Source organism: Notechis scutatus, chromosome 4 (genome assembly GCF_049901735.1).
Source record: "Notechis scutatus isolate UNSWTSFEM ecotype Mainland chromosome 4, rNotScu1.2, whole genome shotgun sequence".
NCBI classification, from domain to species: Eukaryota; Metazoa; Chordata; class Lepidosauria; order Squamata; family Elapidae; genus Notechis; species Notechis scutatus.
The window spans coordinates 39077992-39101452 of record NC_142012.1 but is presented as its reverse complement, the minus strand read 5'-3'; the positions used below and the strand labels follow the sequence as shown (position 1 = coordinate 39101452).

The 23461-nt window shown below is 36.6% G+C and overlaps 1 protein-coding gene and 1 long non-coding RNA gene across 2 annotated transcripts in view; one reads left to right on the top strand and one right to left on the bottom strand.

Annotated features, from left to right (window-relative positions):
- LOC148130711 (uncharacterized) overlaps positions 1 to 7988 on the bottom strand; it is a 104279-nt gene extending 96291 nt beyond the window's left edge. The window contains exons 1-2 of the long non-coding RNA XR_015749242.1: positions 7771 to 7988; positions 4095 to 4246 (exon numbers count right to left, since the gene is read on the bottom strand). This is a non-coding gene — a long non-coding RNA (uncharacterized LOC148130711). The remainder of the gene's footprint in view (positions 1 to 4094; positions 4247 to 7770) is intronic.
- An 8864-nt stretch (positions 7989 to 16852) lies between these two features.
- Positions 16853 to 23461, top strand: part of USP53 (ubiquitin specific peptidase 53) — a 26490-nt gene continuing 19881 nt past the window's right edge. Inside the window, 5 exon segments of the mRNA XM_026667077.2 lie at positions 16853 to 16996; positions 20150 to 20242; positions 21722 to 21856; positions 22426 to 22539; positions 22626 to 22708. Of these exon segments, the coding sequence (XP_026522862.2) occupies positions 16853 to 16996; positions 20150 to 20242; positions 21722 to 21856; positions 22426 to 22539; positions 22626 to 22708 (569 nt within the window).

Below are 23461 nucleotides of genomic sequence, written 5' to 3'. Positions count from 1 at the left end.
TTTCATTGACAGCCATATCAGGGTTGTGTTTGACCTCAGGGGGCCAGGGTGGGCATGGCCAGCATGAAGTTACTTGTGTTGGTAGCGCCTGTAGTGGCCTGCGCATACTTGCGTAGCTCAGTTTTTGGCTGCGATAGCCTCCTGAAACCTTCTGCCAGTAAAAATGGAGCTCGGGAGGGCACGTGAACTCTGTTTCAGCCTCCTGCAATCTCTGCCAGTGAAAACGGAGCTTGGGAGGGCCACGCATGGCCCTCACCAGCTCCATTTTTGCTGGCAGAGGCACCACGGGCTGGTCCTTTGCTATTTCCAGGCAGCCCCATGGGCCAGATCTAAGCACCCTGCGGGCCAGATCCAGCCCCTGGGCCTTGAGTTTGACACCCCTGCTGTAGAACATATTTTGAGATTCATCCTTAAACTAGCTGTGATAAATAGAACCTCCAGTGTGACATCCCTATTATTAATAAGAATTTTGGGCTGTTTCTACATTAGAAAGTTGACTGAAATTGCCATAATTTGTTCATTCACTATGCTATATAAAATACAGTACAATGTATATAAAATACTGTACAAACATATACACACAAAAGACCCACTCTATGCTGCTACCTTTTTAAATACAAAGAATATATAGCGAGAATTAAAAAGTAACACTATTCAGTATTCATCCATTGTAATTTGTAATGGTTATCATTTATGTTCCAAAGTATTAAAAGGTGAACATTTGTGTGTGTGTGTGTGTGTGTGTGTGTGTATAGAGAGACAGACAGAGAGAGACAGAGACGGAGACGGGGAGGGAGGGCGGGAGAAGCTTGGTGGTTTAGTGCCTGCCTCCCACTCAGAAGGTTGAGAGTTCAATCCTAGATAATGGCCAATGTTTCTCTACTAGAACACAAAGAAAAAACATCTGCTGTAAACTAATCTGAAGAAAGGTATTCGGAAGGCCAAGACTGATTATAAGAGGAAGATTGAGGACAATTTTTATAGCAATAACACGAGGCAGGTGTGGCGAGGGATTCAACAAATTACAAACCATCAACCGACCAATGTCATCCCTGCTGAGGGGGATGCTTCATTGGCAGAGGAACTGAATCATTTCTTTGCTCGCTTTGAAGTGGAGACATCAGAGACAGATAAAACACAACTACCAGCCAATTGTAGCCCCCACCTCATTGTGGAGGAACAGGAGCTGGGGAGCATTCTGAGGGCTGTGGACCCTAGAAAGGCTGCCCATCCTGATGGAGTGCTTAAAGACTGTGCTTATCAGTTGACTGGAGTCTTTACCAGGATCTTCAATTGGTCTTTATCCCAGTCCACTATTCCATCTGGTTTGAACACTTCCACCATTGTTCCGCTGCCAAAGAAGTTCCCTATCAATAACCTCAACGATTACAGACCAGTGGCACTCACTCCTATCATCATGAAGTGCTTTGAGAAATTGGTCTGCCGGCACATCATTTCTGGTCTTCTGCATACATTTGATAAACACCAGTTTGCATACAGAAAAAATAGATCTACAGAGGACGCTATAGCCATCACTCTTCACACTGCTCTGACTCATCTAGAACAGTGGGAAGGCTATGTGAGGATGCTTTTTGTGGATTTTAGTTCTGCATTTAACACAATTCTTCCACATAAGACTAGTGTCTAAACTTCTGGACCTTGGGCTTTCTAATTCAATCTGCCTTTGGATTATGGATTTCCTGTCTGGCTGCTCACAGAGAGTCAGATTAGGTAATCATACCTCTTCAGCCCTTATTCTTAAGTACACCACAGGGTTGTGTGTTGAGTCCCTTACTCTATACTCTTTATGTGCATGACTGCATTCCCACTCACGTTAGTAATACTATTGCTAAATTTGCAGATGATATAACAGTGGTGGGACTTATCTCTGGGGGGGGATGTCTGCCTACCGAGATAAGGTGGCCCGGTTGCTTTAGTGGTGTGGAGACAACTTGGTCCTCAACACCAATAAGACCAAGGAGCTTATAGTGGATTATAGAAGGAATAGATCAGACATCCAGCCCTTGCTTATCAACGGAGACCGAGTGGAGCAAGTGGCCAGTTTTAAGTTTCTGGGTGTTACCATAAGAGGACCTGACCTGGGGTCCCCACATTGCAGCCCTGGTCAAAAGGGCCCAGCAGAGATTATACTACCTGAGGCTTCTCAGAAAACAACAACTGAATGAGAAACTGCTGGTGACTTTCTACCACTGCACAGAGAACATTTTAACATACTGCACCTCTGTATGGTTTGCCAATTGCACAGTGGCAGATAGGAAAGCACTCCAAGGGTTAATGTCATTGCCCAGAAGATCACTGGTTGCCCTCTCCCCTCTTTGGAAGAGCTTTATAGCTCCCGCTGCCTTAAGAAAGTTCAAAACATAAAGATCCATCTCATCCTGGGAACCCTCTTTTTGAACTATTACCATCTGGCAGACAGTACAGAATAATAAAAACAAATAGGCTGAAAAACAGCTTCTATCCCAGGGCAGTAGCTCTTTGGAATTCTGCTGTATAGTGTAGTGTTGGTGTGGTGTCTGGGGTTTCCGTTTCAATGTGTGAAGGGTGAAGGATGTGTGTTTGTGTTTATTTTCATGGTCATGATGTGCACTGAAGATGGTGTTTGATTTCGTTGTACGAGGTGCCATGACAATAAAGTAAACTAAACTAAACTCTGTGTTGTCAGGAAATGCTCAGTTCCATCCAGTTTCCTTAACTCTACCCCGAATTAAGGTATTACAGGATCATAAAAAGGAGCACTATGACATACAGTGCGTATCATACCATTTCCCTGAAAATACAACCTACTCTGAAAGTAAATCCTAGCTTGATTTTTACATGTGCGCCCAATACAAGTCCTACCCTCCAAAATAAGTCCTAATTAAGATCCCGCTCACTCCAGAGTACATGGGTAAAAATTAAGCTAGAGTGGGGATGGGGTGGTGGGACTGCTCTATTACTTACCTATGGATAGCTGTAGCCTGGCCTCACACACTCCAACACCTGCCTTGTTGGGCCATTTCTTCTACAGCCGGCAAGGCTGGCAAGGCTTTTCTGAAGGCCTCTGTAGCTGATAACGAAGCTCTGGATCAATCTGGAGCTCTGTTATTGGCTGCAGAGGCTTTCAGGAAAGCCTTGTCGGCTGCAGAAGTTACTGAAGGCCTCTGACAGCGAAAAGGAGACCAGGGGTGACGCATGCAAGTGAGGTTAATCAGTGGATGACTTCCCCTGAAAATAAGACCTGATGCCTTCTTTGGTAGCAAAAAAAAAAAAAAAAGACAGGGTCTTATTTTCGGGGAAACATGGTACACTCATGGTACATAGTATAAACACACACACACACACACACATAAACTTCGAGAATGTGAATATGCTATAAAATTGTAACATCACAATGGTATATGATTTTTTAATAATTTAAAAATTGCTTTCTGATCACCATTCATCTTGTTGCTAAAATCTCTGCTATAGAGATTTTATAGATGTAATCTACAGGTGTATATTATTCCACAATAATTATAGCATAGTGATATTTAAAGCATAGGAGTATTAAACTGCCTTTCCTGTTTAATATTTACATAAAATTATAATTGGACAAATAATTATTCTAATTTTAAAAATATTAAAAGTTTATTGATGCCCACTAAACATGGTTACACTAAACATGTACCAAACTGAAACTGGTCTCACAAGTGCATAACTGTAACTGTTACTGATTATATATATATATATATACATATACATATACATATACATATACATACATACATACATACATACATACATACATATATATATATATATATATATATATATATATATATATAATCTTAAAGTTTACATCAGAAAAGGAAAAAAATATTAATATTTATATATATATATATATATATATATATATATATATATATATATATATATAAATCTTAAAGTTTACATCAGAAAAGGAAAAAAATATTAATATTAGGAGTACCTGCCAAGAAATAATCTTAATGTCATAAGTTAGTGCAATTGAGGTTAACTGCAAACATATACAATTATTAGGTGATAAGAGTTAATGCAATTATTCTCTCAAAGCAGCAATTTATTTCAACTACATATTGACGATCCAGCAGGGCCTTCCTTCTTTCAATTATCTAAGTTCATGTTCAAAATTTTACATGGAATGCAAGCATCATCTCCTCTTTGTAACTCTCTTGTGTTCTTCACATTTTTCTTCTTTTCCCCTCATCCTTAGAGGGGGAAAAAGCTCTTAAAAAACAAAAACAAAATACAGTGTAGTTCAGGTGTTTTCATTGGTGGCAAGCCAAGTCTTTCATCTGGAAGAACAGTTTGACACTGGACTATGCGGATGTTTCAACAGTCATAAGTGTGAGGACCTATTGTAAATTTTTCAGTGGTGTTGTTACTTCAAACAGTTGTTAAAATGTATGAATGGTTGTAAGTTGAGAGCTAACTGTATTGGAATGTGGGGAAAGATGCAGGAAAAGGTCCCAAAACATTTTACGATAGAGTTCATAAAGCTTTGACAATACAATTAGTGTATATATGGGTGTGTGTATACAGCCCCCCCCCCCAATGCATATATAATAATGAAGTCTTGTAAGGCCATTCATCATTATAAAGGGAGTTAAATGAAATAATGATAAAAATGCCTGTGTTCCATTAAATGAGGGCAGGGCAAAAATCTTCCTCCAGAAGTTGCCACTGACTGAACTACAAACTTTAAAGTGCACAGGGAGTAATCCATCCAATACTGTTACAAATAGTAACTATGTTTACATTTGATCTAAAATTAATAATAGTATATGCCCCGCTTGCATCTTTTGTCTTTCCCACTTTTTGGAATGCAGGCATGCTAGGCCATAGATCAAAAATGGCCTTCAGCATTATGAGCTTCCTGTATTTTCCTTTCTGAGATATCCCTCCTTTAAAAACCTTATTAATTTATGTGCTATATTCTACACATGCCTTTGTTCAGGGTTCTGATCCATAACTAAATGAATCCTGTTTTCTCTCCCATAAAACAGTGCATATCTGGGTTTTCTGTATCTTGAATTATCTCCTGGGACTTTTTCCAACTCAGCATTCTTTCCACAGTTCTTTCTGCCTGAGGTCTAGGATTTTTGGCTAAGTCACTCTTTTGTCTTCTTCACAGTGGCTTAATTTAAAAAAAACAACTGATTCATTTACACAGCCATTGGAATGTTCATCAAATTTCCATGACGAAATTTGTATTTACTTCACAATGAGTACACATATCTAGATTTGAGCCTGCATTTACAAACGAGAAGAGCAAGTTTCCTGAGTTTTATTCCATGTTTTGAAAAAGAAAAATATGTCTAATGAGACAAGAAAATGAACCTTCCAAGAGGATCATTTTTTTCCATTGTCCAAAGAGAAAGGAAGGATCATCACTGCCTCCAGAACTTACTCACTAATAAGCAATAGATAATGCAGCACCAGGAGCAGCAGTATCCATCTCAGCATTTTGAATGGCAGAGTCATGACTCATACTCTGTCTGCTGAATCTTTCAAGGAAAGAGCTATTTTTTAATGCTGCTGCAGATATGTATTTGTAACACCTAACGGTGGAGAAGGGGGCAGAAAAGTCCCAATATGTTATGTGATGCCATTGTGACGCTGTGAGTTTGACTCCCCTGTAGTAGAGCAAGTGTGGGATATAAAGGAAAACTGTTAGCTTTAACTACGTACTCCGTTTTGGCTCAGTTACAACAGAACAATGTCAAGAAGTTGTGGTAGACAACTGTTCTCCTCTGCTTCCCCCCAAAAAGTTGTTGTGGATTCAAACCCTGAAGCCGAACTATCTAGCCTGTGTGAATCCAGGCCTTACAATTTTTGATCTGCCAAAACTCAGAAATTGGTATGAACCATAATTAGCGATAGGTCAGTAGTAGATCCATATAAAGCAAGTCAGCAAAAGCAAAACACCCGTGCTCAAAACACTAAAGCACTTTCATGCTTTGGAAATTTATGAAGTTGCTTCTAAAGGTGTTTAGTCACTATAGATTCCAATGAAGGTTTTGTCTGGGTGACTCAACGATCAGCTAGGAAGGGTCTATTTTAATGTTTTAAGCTTGAAACAGTTGCCTCTTGAAAAATCAGGTGCCTCTTAAAAAAGCACCTTTGGGGAAAACCATGACCTGGATGATTGAGAACCTCCATAGACATTAAACTTCACTGATGCAAAAATATTTTGTAAAGCATCTCTTTTCAATGCTTTCCAGATCCATTAAGCACATTGTGCAAACACAGGCTGCAACCATACATCTAAATCAGGGAAGGGAAGGATCGTTTAGGCCAGGGCTCTCCAACCTTGGCAACTTTAATTCTGAATTCTGGGAGTTGAAGTGCGCCAGGTTTAAAGTTGCCAAGGTTGGAGAGCCTGAAGCTTATGCATCATCAAAGCCAACCCAAAAGTTTGCTTGTTCGCGGGTTTGCATGTTATATTATCCCGGCTAGTGGGTTGTTTACAATCATGATGCTTAGGCACACTGCAGGAATCTAATCCGTTGATTCATCTCGGGTTAACCAATTTTAAGCAGAGCAGCCACGTTCGTCTATGCACACATGCCCAATCTGATTTCTTCACCACCACCACCACCCCCCGGCATATCGCACGTTCTCCTTCGAGCGCTCCACGCGCCAGCCGCCACGCGGACCCACCTATCCAGCCTAGCAGGCTCTCCGCCGGGCCAGACGCCGCGCTTGCCCAAAACAGAAATCGGCGGGGGTGGGGCAGGTGCCAGAGAGAGATCCGAATTGGCTCTTCCGGCAGGGTCCTCCCAATCGCGCACTTCCAATCACTTCCCGCGTACCTTCCTTGCGCTTTCCCTCTCCTTCCAATCGGAAGCCGCCCTCTCGCTGGCGTCTGAAGGAGGCCTGACTCCTCCCCCCCCGGGAGAGTCAGCGAGTCAGCTGCTCCTCCGCTCCCCCCACGCCCCCTCCCCACCGAGCGCGCGCTCGCCTGCCTCTCGAGCCGCTCTGGGACGGTTTGTTTCTCCGCCCCGCCCCTTCCCAGCCGCGGGCGCGCGTGTTTCGCTGGAGGCAGGAGGAAGAAAGTTACTGAGAAGCGAGGTGGGCGGGAGCAGGACGATGGGGGCGGGGGAAGGAGCTCGGTCGCTTCGGGCGCAGCCGGATCGTCCGCAGGAGTCGCGATCGGGATGGGGAAGAGCAGCCGTGGAGGCGGCCGGAGGTAAGCCCCCGCGGGAAAGCGGAGATTGAGGTTTATCTTAAGGCGAAAGGCAGGTGGGCGGATGGACGGAGGGCCAAATTATTTCCCCCGCGGGACTCGGGCGGCTTCTTCTGAAACGGAGACGAAGAGCGAGAGGGCAGAGCCCGGCCGGGAAGGAGGGCCCCGCCGCTGCTTCGTCTGAGTCGCGAAGTGGGAGCGAGGGAGTCGAGGGGGGGGGGGGGGCTCGGTGCCTTGCCCGCCTGCGTGCTCAAACCAACCGGAGCGGAAAGGTTTTCCTTGGGGCGGCAGGTGCGAAAACCTCCGGGGTGGGTGGTGGGTGGGAAGAGTGGAGGGTGCTTGGAGTAAGTGCGGCTTTTGCTTCTGGCTCGCTTGGACCCAGCCTCCTGGAAGTGCCCGCGGGGTGCTTGGTGGAAGTCCCTTGAGGGCTCTGAGAGGAAAAGATGAAGGGCAACTAAGAAGCCTTTTCTTTTGTTTATACACCCCCCCCTTCCCCATTCCTCCGTTCTGGTTGCTGCGCCTTCCCGCCGCCTTAATTAACTCCGCTCCTTCTTGTTTACCTGCGTGCGCGACTTCTTCCGTCAGGCTCCACAATTAGTGCCTTAACTCTTAAGCAACCTGGAAAATGACCCCCGCTCTGGCTCTTCAAAAGTAGATACATACTTTCTCTTGAGAGCAGGCAACACAATTTCCTTTCTAATGGGTGCCAGCCAATGTGCTTATTGTAAAAAAATGACAACAAAGGTTATCTTAACCTGGAGGCTTTTGTAAGGGTAGACTGAGGGGATACCACCGGAGTTATCCCCTCCTAATGCCCGCCTCCAAACATTCGCCAACCTTTGGCTACCTCAATAGGGGAAAGAGGAAGGAAAGTACCGGAAGGTGTAGTTTTTATTTACAGTAAGGAATTGAGATCCGTCAAAGCCTAAAGATTGTTAAAATGATTGGATGTTCTATTTGTGATTCGCTTCCGTTTGCAGAGCTTAAGCCGAAGCAGAGATTCTATAGAATAGTCAGACAAATGTGTGTATTTCAAGTTAGATACTTAGCATTTTGAAATTTTATGGGCACTGAAAAATAATAAACTTGGTTTGTGTATTTGGGATATCTATCAATATTTGCATTAAAGGTTTAACAAAATTCAAGTTTCAAAATTAATGATAATTTTGGAATGTTATGTAACTGGGTTATGTTTTAACCATATATATATTCAGATTCAAGGGAAGTGTATGAAACCTGTTCTATGTATTTCTTGAAAATAGTACATATTAATACAAGTAGGTATAGATTTGATAGTTATCAATTTCTTAAAATGCTGTTGCTTATAACATAGGATTAAGAAACTGACTTTTAATGAAATCTAAATATGTTTTAGTAATTTTAGAACTAACGTATAAATATATATTTATGCCTACAACTTAATAAAAATTTAATTGAAGTGCATGTTTTAATTTCATTATCATTATAGGTTTGAAATATTTTAGCAAAATATGTTTTTCTCTTAAGAATAGTTAGCTGAGATTGTTAATTTGCATTATGTTAGTGCCTGATGAAATTTGCATTTGATGTACGGTTGTCATTGTAAATTTAAATTTAATACATAGGTTATCTGTGCTTGTTTCTAGTCTTATAACCTCCTCTATTCAATTATTAAAAATACAAATTATTAAATAAAACTATTCAGCTGCTTCTCAATTATGGATCGGTTTCCCCTGGAAACATGAGTTGAAATTGGAGTGGGGGGGGGAGTTAAATTAAATTAATTATCATTTGAAAGATGGATACATAATCACTTATTGATACATTCATGTTCTGTATAAATGTACAGATACAAATTATTTTAGAAATAACCAAAAGGGCTCATTTTCATTCTCATTATATGGAGAAGATTAAGATTTATCTGCAAAATCATATGTGAGTGTATTGATATTGTGTGTGGGTGGGCATCTGTGTATGCGTATATATGCTTTCAAGCATCAGTGTTTCATGTCCATGTAAAAAAAATCTTAAAATAAAAAAGCACTTTCAAAATAATAGTAAAATAACCAAGATTTTTCTTCAAGTATTAATAAATATAATAATGCATTGTTGTAGATATTTTACTACAATGTAGCAATTAAAGAGCAAAGGGCAGGACCTAAAATTAAAAGGCAGATTGAAAAGGTATACATGAGTTGAAAATGAGTTCATTTCAGTCTTCTCTTAGTGGAAATTGCTAAGATAATACTGATACATTTCATACTAGACAAGATGATTATAGTATTATTTATTAAATTTATATGGTGCCCATGTCACTATCAAATGATTGCATGGTTTAAAATACCATAAATAACAGTATAAAACAATTAAAAGGTTAAAACATTGGGCACTGAAAGTTAAAATATTAAAATTAATAAAGTGGATAAAAAGACTAATGTGTAAACAGGTTAGAGGTGAAATCTTTTCTGTTCTATTAGCTATCTCCAGAATGGGATGCCTGCATCAGGATTGTTTTTATTATTGATAGTGGAATAATGACTGACATCACAGAGATTACATTACATACTATCTAAGGCTATAAAAGTTATATTAATCACAGAAAGGGTTCTTTATAGGCATGCTGTTTTCAAATGTAATTACCAGGTGTTTCCTGGATGTCTTAATAGTAAAAGCCTATAGGCAAAAGCCTTTCTGCAGTGTTCTGCTCCTATTTACAGCTGTGCTGTCATTACGTCTTCACTCATTTTCTGAAGGCTAAGTATACCCATCTCTTCAATCTTTCTTAATACGATTTTTTTTAGGTAGTGTAGTGCCCTGAACATTCTCTTTTTTTCCTTCTCTGAATCAGTTCCATTTTGTTATGAATCCTTCAGACCTGGACCCAAGTCTAACCAAAGGAGAAAAAATGTCTGATTTGGAAATTATACTAAGGCTAATATTTATGCTGCAATTATTATTTTTCTAGCATGTCATTCTGCTAGCTCATACTCATGTAATAGTTTGCACTCTACTATTACTAATAATTACTATTATTCAATGTCATTTTCAGAAATACTGTGTCAGGTTAAGTATTCTACATTTTGAGTTGTGTTTTTTAAACTTCTGCATTTGTCTCTATCAAATATCACTATTTCAGCTGATAGCTCATCAAGATAATTTTGATTTTTCCCCCCTGTCTTCTACAGTATTAGCTACCATATCCCATTCAATTTTGTATCATTTCCAAATCTCATAAGCTTCCTTTTAACTCTTCATATAACTCATTCATGAAAATATTGAAAAGTAGAGGTTCTCGGACCAGGAAATTCCAGGTTACCTGTTAGTTTTCTTGTTGATTTCACATTGCATTTGTTTCCTATGAACTTTTTTGTTTCAGATTTTCATATTTTATCTGTTTCTGCTATCCCCAGTTTTACCACATTGTTTGCAGTTGTATTTTAAGTATCTCTTATTTAGAAACTCTGAAACTTTAAGCCTGGTTTCCCTTAGTTTCTTTTGTCAAGGTCCCGTATTTAGCAATGCTCTGAGTTTATTAAAATCTGCTTTCTTGAAGTGTAAGATATGCTTTTGCTCATTCATTTCCACTTAATCAACTAAGTATCGATTAGTATCATGTTAAGGCTAGCTGATTCTCTTGTGCCTTCCTTCCTCTACAAGAGAAAGTTATCATAAAGAAAGTTCACAGATTCCTGGAAGCAGTGTGCTGATATCATCTTCCAACAGATGATAGAGCTTCCTGTACCTACAGTTTTATGTTTGTTTGAAACATCTACAATTTGCATTATGAAGATTTCAACCATATCTTGTTGCGGAGACAAGCAATAGTAGATGCCAATAGTACTTTTCTTTATCTCTTTCAGATGATTTTATAGTTTTATCAAGTTTAATTTGGATTCCTGAGATATTTTTAACATATAGTGCAATTCCTTCTCTATTTCTATTGTTTCTGTTCCTTCTGAACAAATTGTATCTTTTAGTTACTATAATCTAGTCATGAAAACCATTCTACCAGGTTTCCATTATTATATTTATGTTCTATAACAAAGCCTAAAATCATCGTATTTCTCATATTGTAAATATTAATCTGGGAGGGTGCAGTGGCCTACCGGTTGAGAAGCTTCACTGATGCTAAAATATTAAATACAGTGTGACAGGGTAAGCTCCCATCTTGCCCTATCTCCTGCTAACCTAACTATTCAAAAGCATGCAAATGCTACTATCTCTTCAGTGGGAAAGTAATGGTGTTCTGTGCGCCTTAGAATTATAATCATGCTGGCCACGTGACCACAGAAACGTTGTCAGACAACGCTGAATCCTTTGGCTAGGAAATGAAGATGAACACTGCCCCCTAGAGTCAGACATGACTGAAATGGGGAAAACTTTATCTTTAAACATTAAATGTGTAGACAATAAAGGTTGCATATTTTATCCATCAATATTCATACAGTATATGTATTTTTTACTGAGTGATTTAAGAGCTTTTACTTCAACGCCTTCTGTCCCAAGGGTGCTTTTTCAGGAAGCAACTGGACTTTCTTGTTTTTTCTTTGAAGATGTTTCGCTTCTCATCCAAGAAGCTTCTTCAGCTCTCAGAGTTGAAGAAGCTTTTTGAATGAGAAGTGAAACGTCTTCAAAGAAAAAAACAAGAAAGTCCAATTGCCTCCTAAAAAAGCACCTTTGGTACAACCATGCATGACTGGAATATCTACAGACTTTTAGCTATACAATTTGGAATGAACATCCTTTCAATGGTGTGGGAGTAAAAATGGATCTGCCAGGGAAAAAATTGCAGACTACAGTAATCAGGAGCTCTACTCAAGTGACCCTGAGACATACATAAACCTCCAAGTGCTTCAACAACCCTATAAAAGGATGCAAATGACCAGCTGTCTTCAAGGAATATAAATCCTTCTATTCCCCACTATCCTGTCAGAGCTGAAGAAGCTTCTTGGATGAGAAGTGAAACATCTTCAAAGAAAAAACAAGAAAGTCCAGTTGCCTCCTGAAAAAGCACCTTTGGGACAACCATGACCTGGTTGACTGAGAATCTCTATAGACTTCAACACCTTCTCTTTCTACAGCAAACAGCTCTTTATCCAAGATCATCATTTGAGGAATTCTCTTTCTGAGCCTTTTCAAGTCTTGCTAAAGAAAATTACCATGCTGTGATACAAAATATTTCTTCCAAGCCTTCTGAGGAATAGTGTGTTTACTATCAATAATATACCATCTGAATAATTCCAGTCATAATTTAGGGAGACTCAAATCCCTCCATTCACTTCATTTGTGAACCTAGTTCTTTCATTCCTTGAGTTACGGTATTCCTTCTCTTGTCTTCCATGGAATGAAAGAATGGATGAAAATACAGCCAACAACTCAAAAGATCTTAAGTGTTTTTCCAAGACCATAATGATATAATTATGCAACCAAAAATAATTTTTTACCATTTACATCTGCTCACATTAGAAAACATTATACATTATAAATAATACCCTTGTCTGTTCCCCACTATCTACCATCATGAACATTTTTGTCCAAAATGTGTATCTGTGACTGGATCTGTCTCAATTTTATTTGATTGTGAGCAATTTCATTGGAGTTATTTTTAATCATTATGATTTTCTTACTGTTTCTTTTATACCATGCTTTGATAAAAGAGCATAATAAATACACCATCTTTATAGGTTATGGAACAGTCCTCTCCCAATTTCTTTTCTTTCGATGGATTACAAATTGCTTTTATTGATTTTATGTAAAACTACAAGCCTCTTTAATTGGAACAACTCACACACTTCAGTTCTAAAAGCTGATTAGCATTTTTTTAGTTTGATGATTATAAAAAAGATTCTTAATATTCTGCACATTTTTCCTAGATTTCTTCAGTACAAAGGGATTGTGCCAGGACTACCTGTGTAGTACATGTTATCCAGAGAAAAGAGGAAGCTGGGCCAATGCTTTGGATAATTTAATCATTTTATAGACATTTTATTCATAGCATAAATATTGGTACAACTACATATATGTAAATTTATATATAGTTCAGTTCTCTGGATCCTAAATTATAACATGTTAAAACCACTTTTAAAAAGTACATTTTTATTCTCTTCTACATATTCTCTTATCTTAAGGAACAAGAATATGTAGATCATATCAAAAGCCTTCATTTGGAAGCTACAGGTATATTCTGTGTCTTCTATATCAGGGGTTGCCAACCTTTTGGACCTCAGGGACCACCAAACTCATAATTTTAAATCCCACAGACCACTAATATGAATTTTGACTGATGGTGGCTTGCTGACGTTGGAGAGGGAAAGAGAGAGAGATCTGATCTAACCTCGGAGGGCTGGTGGTGATGTTCTCTCTTTCCCTCCCCCCTCTCCGTCCGTCCGTCCCTCCGTCCCTCCCTCCCTCCCTCTGTCACATACACACACACACACATACACACACAGAGGTCCCTCACACACACCCCACCCCCTCCAAGGCAGCCACATTCCTAACCTGATTTTGAGCTCCATTCTTGGGGGGGGGGGAGAGATAGTATTCTGTGATCGGTAAGAAAACGGGGTGGGGGATTTTCCTGCAGACTTTTTGGGGGATTTTCCCTGGGTCTCTGTCTGCCAAAATCCCCCCAAAAGTCTTCAGGAAAATTCCCCACCCCGTTTTCCCACCGATCGATCATTCTTTATTTGGGATCTTTTGGCTTCATGCAAGGAAAGCAGCAGAAGCAGCAGAAGTCTTCCTTTCTCTCCTCCCAAACTCTGCCAGAAATGAGTCTTTGCTGGTACAAGACTCATTTCTGGCGGAGTTTAGAGGACAGAAAGAAAGACTTTTGCTGCTTTCCTTGCATGCAGCCAAAAGCAAAAGAAGAAGCAGAAAAAAGCAGCCCAGTGGCCAGGCAAGTTTCCCCCTCTGCCCTTTCCCCCCTCCCCTCACTACCTCGTGTTGTTCCAGCGCAGCCTTGTGTTTCCGCATAGCCTGGATTAATTGCTTTGGGGAGTGCTCTGGGGGTGACATTTCTCTGTGGACCACCAAAATTTTCTCACAGACCACCAGTGGTGTGTGGCCCATCGGTTGGCGACCACTGCTCTATATTCAGCCTTGCACATTTGCTTTATGTTAAGGTTTCCATATTTTAATTTTTGAAACCTAAGTATGGGATTATTATGTAATTAAACCATACTTTTTAATTTTATACTATTCATACAATCACCTGTCCTAAATGCACTACTATGGGTGATGATTATAATTATAATTATAAAGACAATATAAAACCCATAAATTATTAAAATAATACAATATAATGAACTGTACTTTCCTGATTTTTGTTACTTTAAAATATGCACATATCTCAAACAATTTCTTTAGTGACTACCAATAGGGCTGACTGAGCATGAAGAAGTTTTAAAATCAGTATCCTTTGCTCTTTACAAACCACTGTCTGTTATAATTCAGACATTTCTCCTTCTTATATGCCATTACTTGTAAGAAGTCAACCAGTGTTTATGGATTCAAAGTTTCCTACCACTAGAAACAGTTAAGTCAGTCAGGTCAAACCACACTCACAATATTACTGACATTGAAAATGCCTCTAAATTTATTGCAGATTAGTAGCATCTTTTCTTAAAGATTCTGATCCTGCCTTAATCTAAAGAATTAAAATAGTGATACTCCACTGATTTTGCAAACCACTCATTTATTGATTAGAAGTTCTATATGCCAAGCATGTAGCTTCCTATTTTTTTCAACCACATCAACTTAGACTTGACATCATTTTTTTTAGAATAAAATGAAAATATTAAATTTGTCAAACAATGAAAGTTGACCTCCTGATGTTTCTTCCCCTAATAATCTATATCTGCTTGTTAAATAATCTCTACATAATTTCTCTCACACACATTTTTTCTCTATCTTTGTGACAAATTCTCAGAAATTGAAATCACAATTTGATTTCTGAGCTGCTATACTTTTATGGCACAAAAGTATGAGACTCTAGTCTAATATAACATTCTTCATATGATATGAAATATATAAATATGAAAATATAAGTCTGTAGTTTGGTAAACCAGTGTTTCTAACTAAGTTACAAGGTACCCACCCTAATAAACGAGTCCTAAGTGATTTGTCTCTAACAAATTTCTCTGAAGAAAAAATAAATAAATCATAAAGAACTTTTACAAAATTGTAAAGCTCATTCCCAATAAACAAGTATTTGTTAAAAGATCTACTGATATAATGTGTGCCATGCCTCTTTGCCAATTAAATCAATGTATGTGATATGAAATCACATGTCTCTTGCAATTTAGTTAGTGTTTCTTCTATGAAGTCATGTCTTTGTTAATAAAGTCAGTGTCATGAAAACACAAGGCACTTTCTGATGAAGCTACAGTATATTTATTAAATGCTAACAGTTTTCTTCTCTAAACCACGCAAAAAAATTATAAACACTAGCCGCAGTGGTGCTTTTGAAAAATACTGGTTCCCTACGCGTATTAAATAAAATTTAATATTTTTATCTGAAACAAAAGTAAGAATGAAATCACATATCCATTGCAAAACCAACATTTACTATATATCATACATTTCATATGAAATCACAGTGTTACTTAAATCAGTGTAATAATAAATTATAAGTATCTGTCCCAATAAAGCAGCATTCCTAGCAAATCACAAGTCTCTGTGTAAACAACGTCTGAAATCAAAAGTCTCCCCAGGGTAAAACCGTGTGTGTGTGTGTGTGTGTGTGTGTGTGTGTGTATGAGAGAGAGAGAGAGAAGGGTGAAAGATTGTAATTTTTTTAATACCTAAGCCACAGTTTGTGATGGGAAAGAATGAGAAGTAAATTAGTATTGGGGGGAGGTCTGCTTGTGTTTAGGTGATATCCTGACCTGTGAAATAAACAGCAACACAAAACCTGAAGCATGTTTTTGACATCTTGTTGCAGGCAGTGTCTTTATTTATATGCTTAGTGGCCACTCCCTTTCTTCTTTTGCTCGCTAAGGAGGAGGTATCAAGCAGAGTCTGTCCCAGGGGCTGTAACTAGAAGCGTTGCTCCTGTGTTTTGTTACTTTGGTGCAGGCCTCCTGATGTTGTTTCTGTCTTGTATATTTTTCTTCTCTGGGTGGAGGCAGAGAAAATTATGACTGGTGAAGAAAGTGTATAATTATAATCCCCCTCCCCTTTCTTTCAGATTTTGAAAGGTGATATGAAGTATGCATAGAATTATTGCGGCAACACAAAAGAAGAAATGTGACATATTGCCAATATTGAGAAAGAAGAATCAGCATAAAATACCTGCATACAATACGAGCTAAGAACTCTGATTTTTGATAGTTGCTACTTTATTTTTTAAAACTTTTAACAATGATACTACATTAGAATGTAAAAGAAAGATGAACATTATCAATAAGTATTTTTACAGTTTTTCAGATTACATCAACTTAATTCACTGGAGTTTCTGATATTCTTATGCTCTATTTTGACCAGATTTTAAAAACTATTTTCATAAATCAAATAGAGCATAACCACATTATTTAAGTGCAAGCTGAAGACTTGGAAGCAGGATCACAGTGCCATAATTTTTTAAAGCCCATTGTCTGAATTGCCTTTGTTTAGCTCAGATTACAAACAGTTTCCTTTTATAAATCTATATTTGTTTTCTAAATAATGGCATGGGTAAAATTCTTGAGAAAACCTGGAGGAAATCTTGGAAAAGTATATCAGCCTGGAAGTGTGATGTCCCTGGCTCCCACCAAAGGCTTGTTAAATGAACCAGGACAAAACAGCTGCTTTCTTAACAGTGCTGTACAGGTAAGGAAGAACTACACATCAATCCCAAAGAGCTCCATGAGTTGTGAAAGCATTGAAAACATGTTGTATTATAGATATGTTAATCTACATTCCTGTTACTATATGTATATGTGTAACTATTCCAGTTCATATTTTTTTATAGTTTTGATAACCTTTATTAAGAGAAAAGTCTTTCTAGTGGCAACAGAGAGTAAATTATTACTCTGACTAGTCATAAACTCCAGTACAGTTAATTTTTGATTGTCTGTTTAAGACAAGATAATCAAGGGAAAAATTATAGACCAGACCAAGATATCAAAACAGGATGGATAAAATACCAGAATGAAAGGACAAATTTTATAGGATGCTAAAAAGATAATTTATTTTGGAAAAAAATAGTACAATGGATTCCAACGTTCTTCATCAGTGCAGTGCTTAATTTTATTTATGTCCCACCTTCATTATTTTTATAAATAACTCGAGGTGGCAAACACATGCAATTCTCCTTTCTCCTCCTATTTTCTCCACAACAACAACAAGGTGAATTGGACTAAAAGAGACTGACTGGCTCTGGTTTTTCATGCCTAAGGCAGGACTAGAACTCACAGCCCCCTAACCTCTAACCAGATGCTTTAACCACTAGACTGAACTGGCTCTCATATATAAAGATTACATAAAATTCAAAATATAGCCAAATGCTCTTTAAGGCAATATAAAAACTGCTAAAGTTACAGTAATTGAAATCAATACTATATTCAATACTTCTATTACATTGAAACTAAATTTGTAATGTAAAATACTTTATACCAGGCCTATGCAACATTCAACTCTCAGGCTTCTTTCAGAATTCCAAGCAGCCTGCTAGCATTATTTGAAACAGTTATAAATTCATCTCTGTCCTGAAAAAGGGCTGTCAAGCACTTCTATGCCTTGCTGCCACTGATTGACACACCAGGTGGTGCACAGTGATTTTTAATTTATCAATGCCCTTTTGCCTCTACAATTTGTGCAAGCCTGTTCTATACCATAATACTCCCCAATTCTACAAGCATAACATTTGCAAAGTATTTCAAAACATTCAGGGTAAACTTTAACTTCTGTGAAAGGTTTCTGTGACTGATCAAGAAAGAAGCCAGATTGTTTTTAATGGTTTTATGTTTAAATTCTTCCAATAAAAGAATCCATGTTTGGACATTTTACTGCTCCTTCAAACATGTTTTTTTGCTATAATTTTAACTATTTTAATGAAGGCCATTCTAAGTATCTGTTTCTGACACAAACTGATCACAAAGAGTAAATAAAATATTTCATATAAAAATATTGAAAATTGATACAACATTTATTGAAAAAAAGAATTAACAAATCCCTATTAATTATATACTTCAAAGTCCATTCCCAAAATAGGAATTTCTTACAATTGTAATTGAAATAAATATTAATCAGTATGTGGTAATGAGCTCCTTTCAGAAAGATGTAGAATATTAATTCCAACAAGGTTCTTTAGATAAACTGTAATAACAATTAGCTAATACATAAAAAAATTAATGATTGCAATTTGAATATTGGAAACATAACAATATTGAAACTTCCCATTTGTTTTATATATTTATGTGTGTGTGTGTGTATCGTATGTATGTATGTATGTATGTATGTATGTATGTATGTATGTAAGAATGTCATTAAAGTGACTGGATATTTTTGAAAGGTCCAAGTTTATGTAGTTTATTTGTTTATATACCCTTATTCTGTGGTACTGAATTTGTATGTCAATGTATGTTGGATATCTTTGAATTTTGGATAATATATAAAATTAGAATGGGATTTTAATTATTGATAATATATGATATTTTAAAATTATGCTTTAATATTCATTTATTAGTGAAATTTTTCATAACATTATTAATGCAAAGCTGTGTAGTTGTCATAACATCCTCCAATGTACAATATCCTTTCCAGAGAATTATTGTACATAGAATAATAATTGAATTATGACCAACCTCACAAGCACTTCAGATACTCCAATTGAAATTCTTTGTATTTCATTAGTACCTATGTTTTCCTAAACTCTTATTGAAAAGTGCTATATATGAATGAAGTGTATAATTGGTATACATTGCCTTGAAAGCATGTGCATCTAACTAAGCTGGCAAGGGTTTCCGTAAATGTTTTAAGCATGGTTCTTTTTACAAGTATCTCTCCTCCTGCACTGGGTTAAAATATGACAATTTGACATTTGTTCATGGAGAGAATTACATGATATGATATGATGGATGCTTATGAGATTTATTTAATAATTGGAATTGTTTCTGAAATAATACAAAGTTAAAATTAAACCTTTTTTCTTTTTATTTATTTTATTTATTTATTTATTTATTTAATTTGCCAATTGTTTACAAGATAATAAGTATCTTTTTTCTTTTCTTAGAAATTGAAATGACTGGATATATGGTTATTTGATATGAATTCTAATTGAGAGTTAATATATCCTCATGTACTCCATATTTGTTCCTAGCAGGAAGTGATGCCAAGTTTTTTTATTAAATGGAATCTGGTTTATTTTTGTCCTATCAAGTGATATGTTCTTAATTTAAAAGGCTGCTTAACTACTGTTTCTTTTCCAAACAGTACAAAATACTGTGTGGAATTATAGGTTTAATTATTTTGAGCTTTATGAAGTGATCAAGTAATGCCCATTGTTTTTTAAATCACAGTTTTGAAGAATGTTGCTGCAATGTGACATATGAATATAACAATAACTATTTTAGTGTTTGTGCTCATTTTTATGCTCAGTGAAATGATTATGATTAAATTTATGAGTACTATGAGAAGTAAAATTATATATACATACACACACATATAATATATACATCCATATCCTATATCCTGCCTGAATAACCATAACAATTCAAGAAAATTACTAGGTAAAATATAGTGTAAAATTATACATTGGTTTAAACAATAATAGACAAAGAAAACAAGTTGGGTAGGAAACAATTATCATTTAATATCTATTCAGAATTATTGCATGTTCTACTAAAGTTAAGAGCATCCCCTCAAAAGCAATGTAAATATAGTATTTCATGTTATCGTGGTGTATCTGTAGCAATTAATTGACCTTTAGAATAAAAAATAAATCTTTGGCAAAAATGGATATTAGTTTTTCCTTCTTTGTAGGTTTTATGGCAACTTGATATATTCCGTCGAAGTTTAAGAGGTCTCACAGGACATGTTTGCCAAGGTGATTCCTGCATATTTTGTGCTTTGAAGGTAACCTCATTATTTTCTTACTTATTTTGTATAATGGAAATTCATTCTGGCAACTATTCATGAAAATCTCTGATTCATTAACACATCTAATAAATTGTAGGATTTGCTAATTGTTTTAATTGGTTTTGATCTATATTCTGTGCATAAACCCTAAAGCAGATATAGACTTTTTTTTCTTTGAAAGGACTTGTTCCTTCTGTTAAAATTTGTGGATTACCATATAATAATGGTAGCATTGTGAAATTCATTAGAGCATCTTTATTTTTTTTATGATGCTCTTTATTTCCCCAAAACTGGAGGACCCAACTAAAAAATAAATAATCAATGTTTGGATTGATTCCTTGTATGGATGTTTTGAAATTAGGCTGAGGTGCATGAATTGGCTTAAGGATAGTAATTGTGTGCTCTTTATCTAAAACAGATGTAGCTTAATTAAGGAAAAGAACTAGATAAGAAAAACAAGTGTAATTGTTGGATAACAGTTCTTACTTCATTTACTACTAGGATTATTACATTGTCTCATGTTGTTGCTGTTCTTTGTTTAGAGAGGGTAAAGATACAGCTTTCATGCCATGTTTAGCCATTGTGGGAATTGAGTTGCTGTAGTACTGAATGTTGATATTTTAGCCTTTTATTATTTCCTTATAGTTGTAGCAGAAGCAAACTGTGTTGCCATTCTGGCTCAACTTTTCTGACTTTCAATGAGCTCAAATGTCAAGAAAGTTCTTCTCTTGCTGAATTTTTTGTATGTGTTTCTAATGATGATAACACTATAATCCATTTCACATATTTATCTCTTATTTGAAAGGAATAAGCACAAATACAGCAATAGCACATGGAGCTTTACAGCAGTCTCTAAGCAGTTTACAAAATCAGCATATTGCCCCCAGCAGTCTGGGTCCTTATTTTACCAACCTTGGAAGAATGGAAGGCTAAGTCAATCTTTAGCCAGTCAAGATCAAACTCATGGCAATGGGCAGAGTTATCCTGCAATATTGCATTCTAAACACTGTGCCACCATGGCTCATGATTGTGTATTCCATACAGTTTGTTACAGATTCCAGCTTCTTGGCTTATTAATGAGATTTGATAGCAGAGGAAGCAGCAGATTCCAATTCAAGCATATTGTAAACAGCCAAGGATATAGATTTTGGGTTCTTTTTAGCCTATCAATTTGTATGAGGAATAAAGCAGAAGTGAATTATGGCACATCATGAGTAAATGGTATTGTGTATAGGGTAAGTTGTGTTTCTATATCAGAAAGGGAACAAGTTGCCTTTTAGTTGCTGAAGGTCAACTTCCAGAAGTCATAGCCAGCTAATAGCAAAAAATCTTTGTTCTACGGTAGTTCAATGACATCTGGAGAATCACAAATTCTCAACACCACCAAATGCTGGACTCTCTGTTTTGTTGTATTCAAGTACGCTATACTGTTCCCAATCATTTATAAAATGTATAAATATTGCTATTGATTTCCAGACAATATTTTCCCAATTCCAACACAGTCGAGAAAAGGCTCTTCCTTCAAATAACATGAGGCATGCCTTGGCTGAAAGTTTTAAAGATGAACAGCGATTTCAGCTTGGTTTTATGGATGATGCAGCAGAATGTTTTGTAAGTATGATATTATAGTATTTAACATTTATTTTAGGTATTGTTTTGATTCTTGGAATGACTGCAGAAGAACCATATTTGATATTTCAAAAGATGAATCAGTTTAGGGCAATATTCTTTTGGACTCTGAAAAGGATTATAACAACAATTTTTTTAAAAGATTGAAAATAAAGGTAATTCGTAATATTAAAATTTTTTGAGCTGTTATATATACCCAGTTAGATAGAATTGGGTCATCATTTCATTTGATACAAAGATTATAATTCTGAATACAATGGGAGGTTTCCCTTAATTTTTTTCCAAATCGCTATTGTCCCTTTATCCTGGGCATAGGAACATAGTGCAAAGGAGCCTGGTTTATTTCAGAATGAAACAGAAATTGTTCTTGTGAGATAAAAATGACTATATTGAAACATATACAAGCCATTTTGAAGATTCAATTGGTGAAATGTATTACCTGAAAGAGCAGGTTGGGGACAGATAATGTTTGCATATAAAACCTCTAATACTCAACTCCATCTTGATTGCATATCATTATCATGATTAAAATAAAACATTTACTTGTTTAGGAAAATATCCTTGAGAGAATTCACTATCATATAGTACCAAGCAACGGAACAGATATGTGCACTTCCAAATCCTGCATAACACATCAAAAGTTTGCTATGACATTATATGAACAGGTAAGATATTTATTCATATTTATTTTACTCTTTGCCATTTTAAAATCTCTAAAAAAAAAATTAAAAACCCTTTGTTTTATTTACAGTGTGTATGTTGTACTTGTGGGGCATCTTCAGACCCTTTGCCTTTTACAGAATTTGTACGTTACATTTCAACAACAGCATTATGGTAAGGAAATGTATTTTTATTGTGCTTTGTCCTTTTTCCTCCATTGTTCTCATAAGTTAACAATTTTAGTGTAAATAGTGAGACGCAGCTTAGAACAAAATACTAGCTTTGATGAATAACCTAACTCTTTATCATGTTGAAGCTGAAGAATATTCACATCTGAAAGTGTAATCAATTCTTGGGGAGGGATATATTTATGTTCTGAAATTCCATTGTATTTGTTGTTAAATGAGAATGAAATATTTACTCTAAGTAGCCTTGGGTGATATGAACATAATTACATATATTACACACTCAGCTTCTGGTGACTTGATGGACAAGTCTACATAGTTTTTGTCACAACTGTGCAGAAATGTTTTGCAATTGCTTTCTTGGATGTTTTTCCAACTGTCTGGCGTTATAGCATTAGGATTTTCTTGTAGTTTCTCACTGAAGTAGTAACTAAATCTGATTCTGCTTAGCTTTTTATTTAGTATTTAGTAGTTATACTTAAATAGCCACCCATCTTACAAAAAGAATTCTGGGTAATGCACAACAATCAAATAAAAATCACAGACATAAAGGTTTTTAAGGTTCAGAAGTTGTGACAGTTGGCAATCTCTGATCTGATCAAATCTTTTTTAGGGTTATTAGATCAGCCTTTATCTTACTTCTTTGGGAACTGAAGTAACAGCTTGAACTAATAGGAAGTTGCTTCCTCCCAGATGGTGGAAATGAGAATTTAACTAAAGTATTTCACAAGGCACAGCAGAG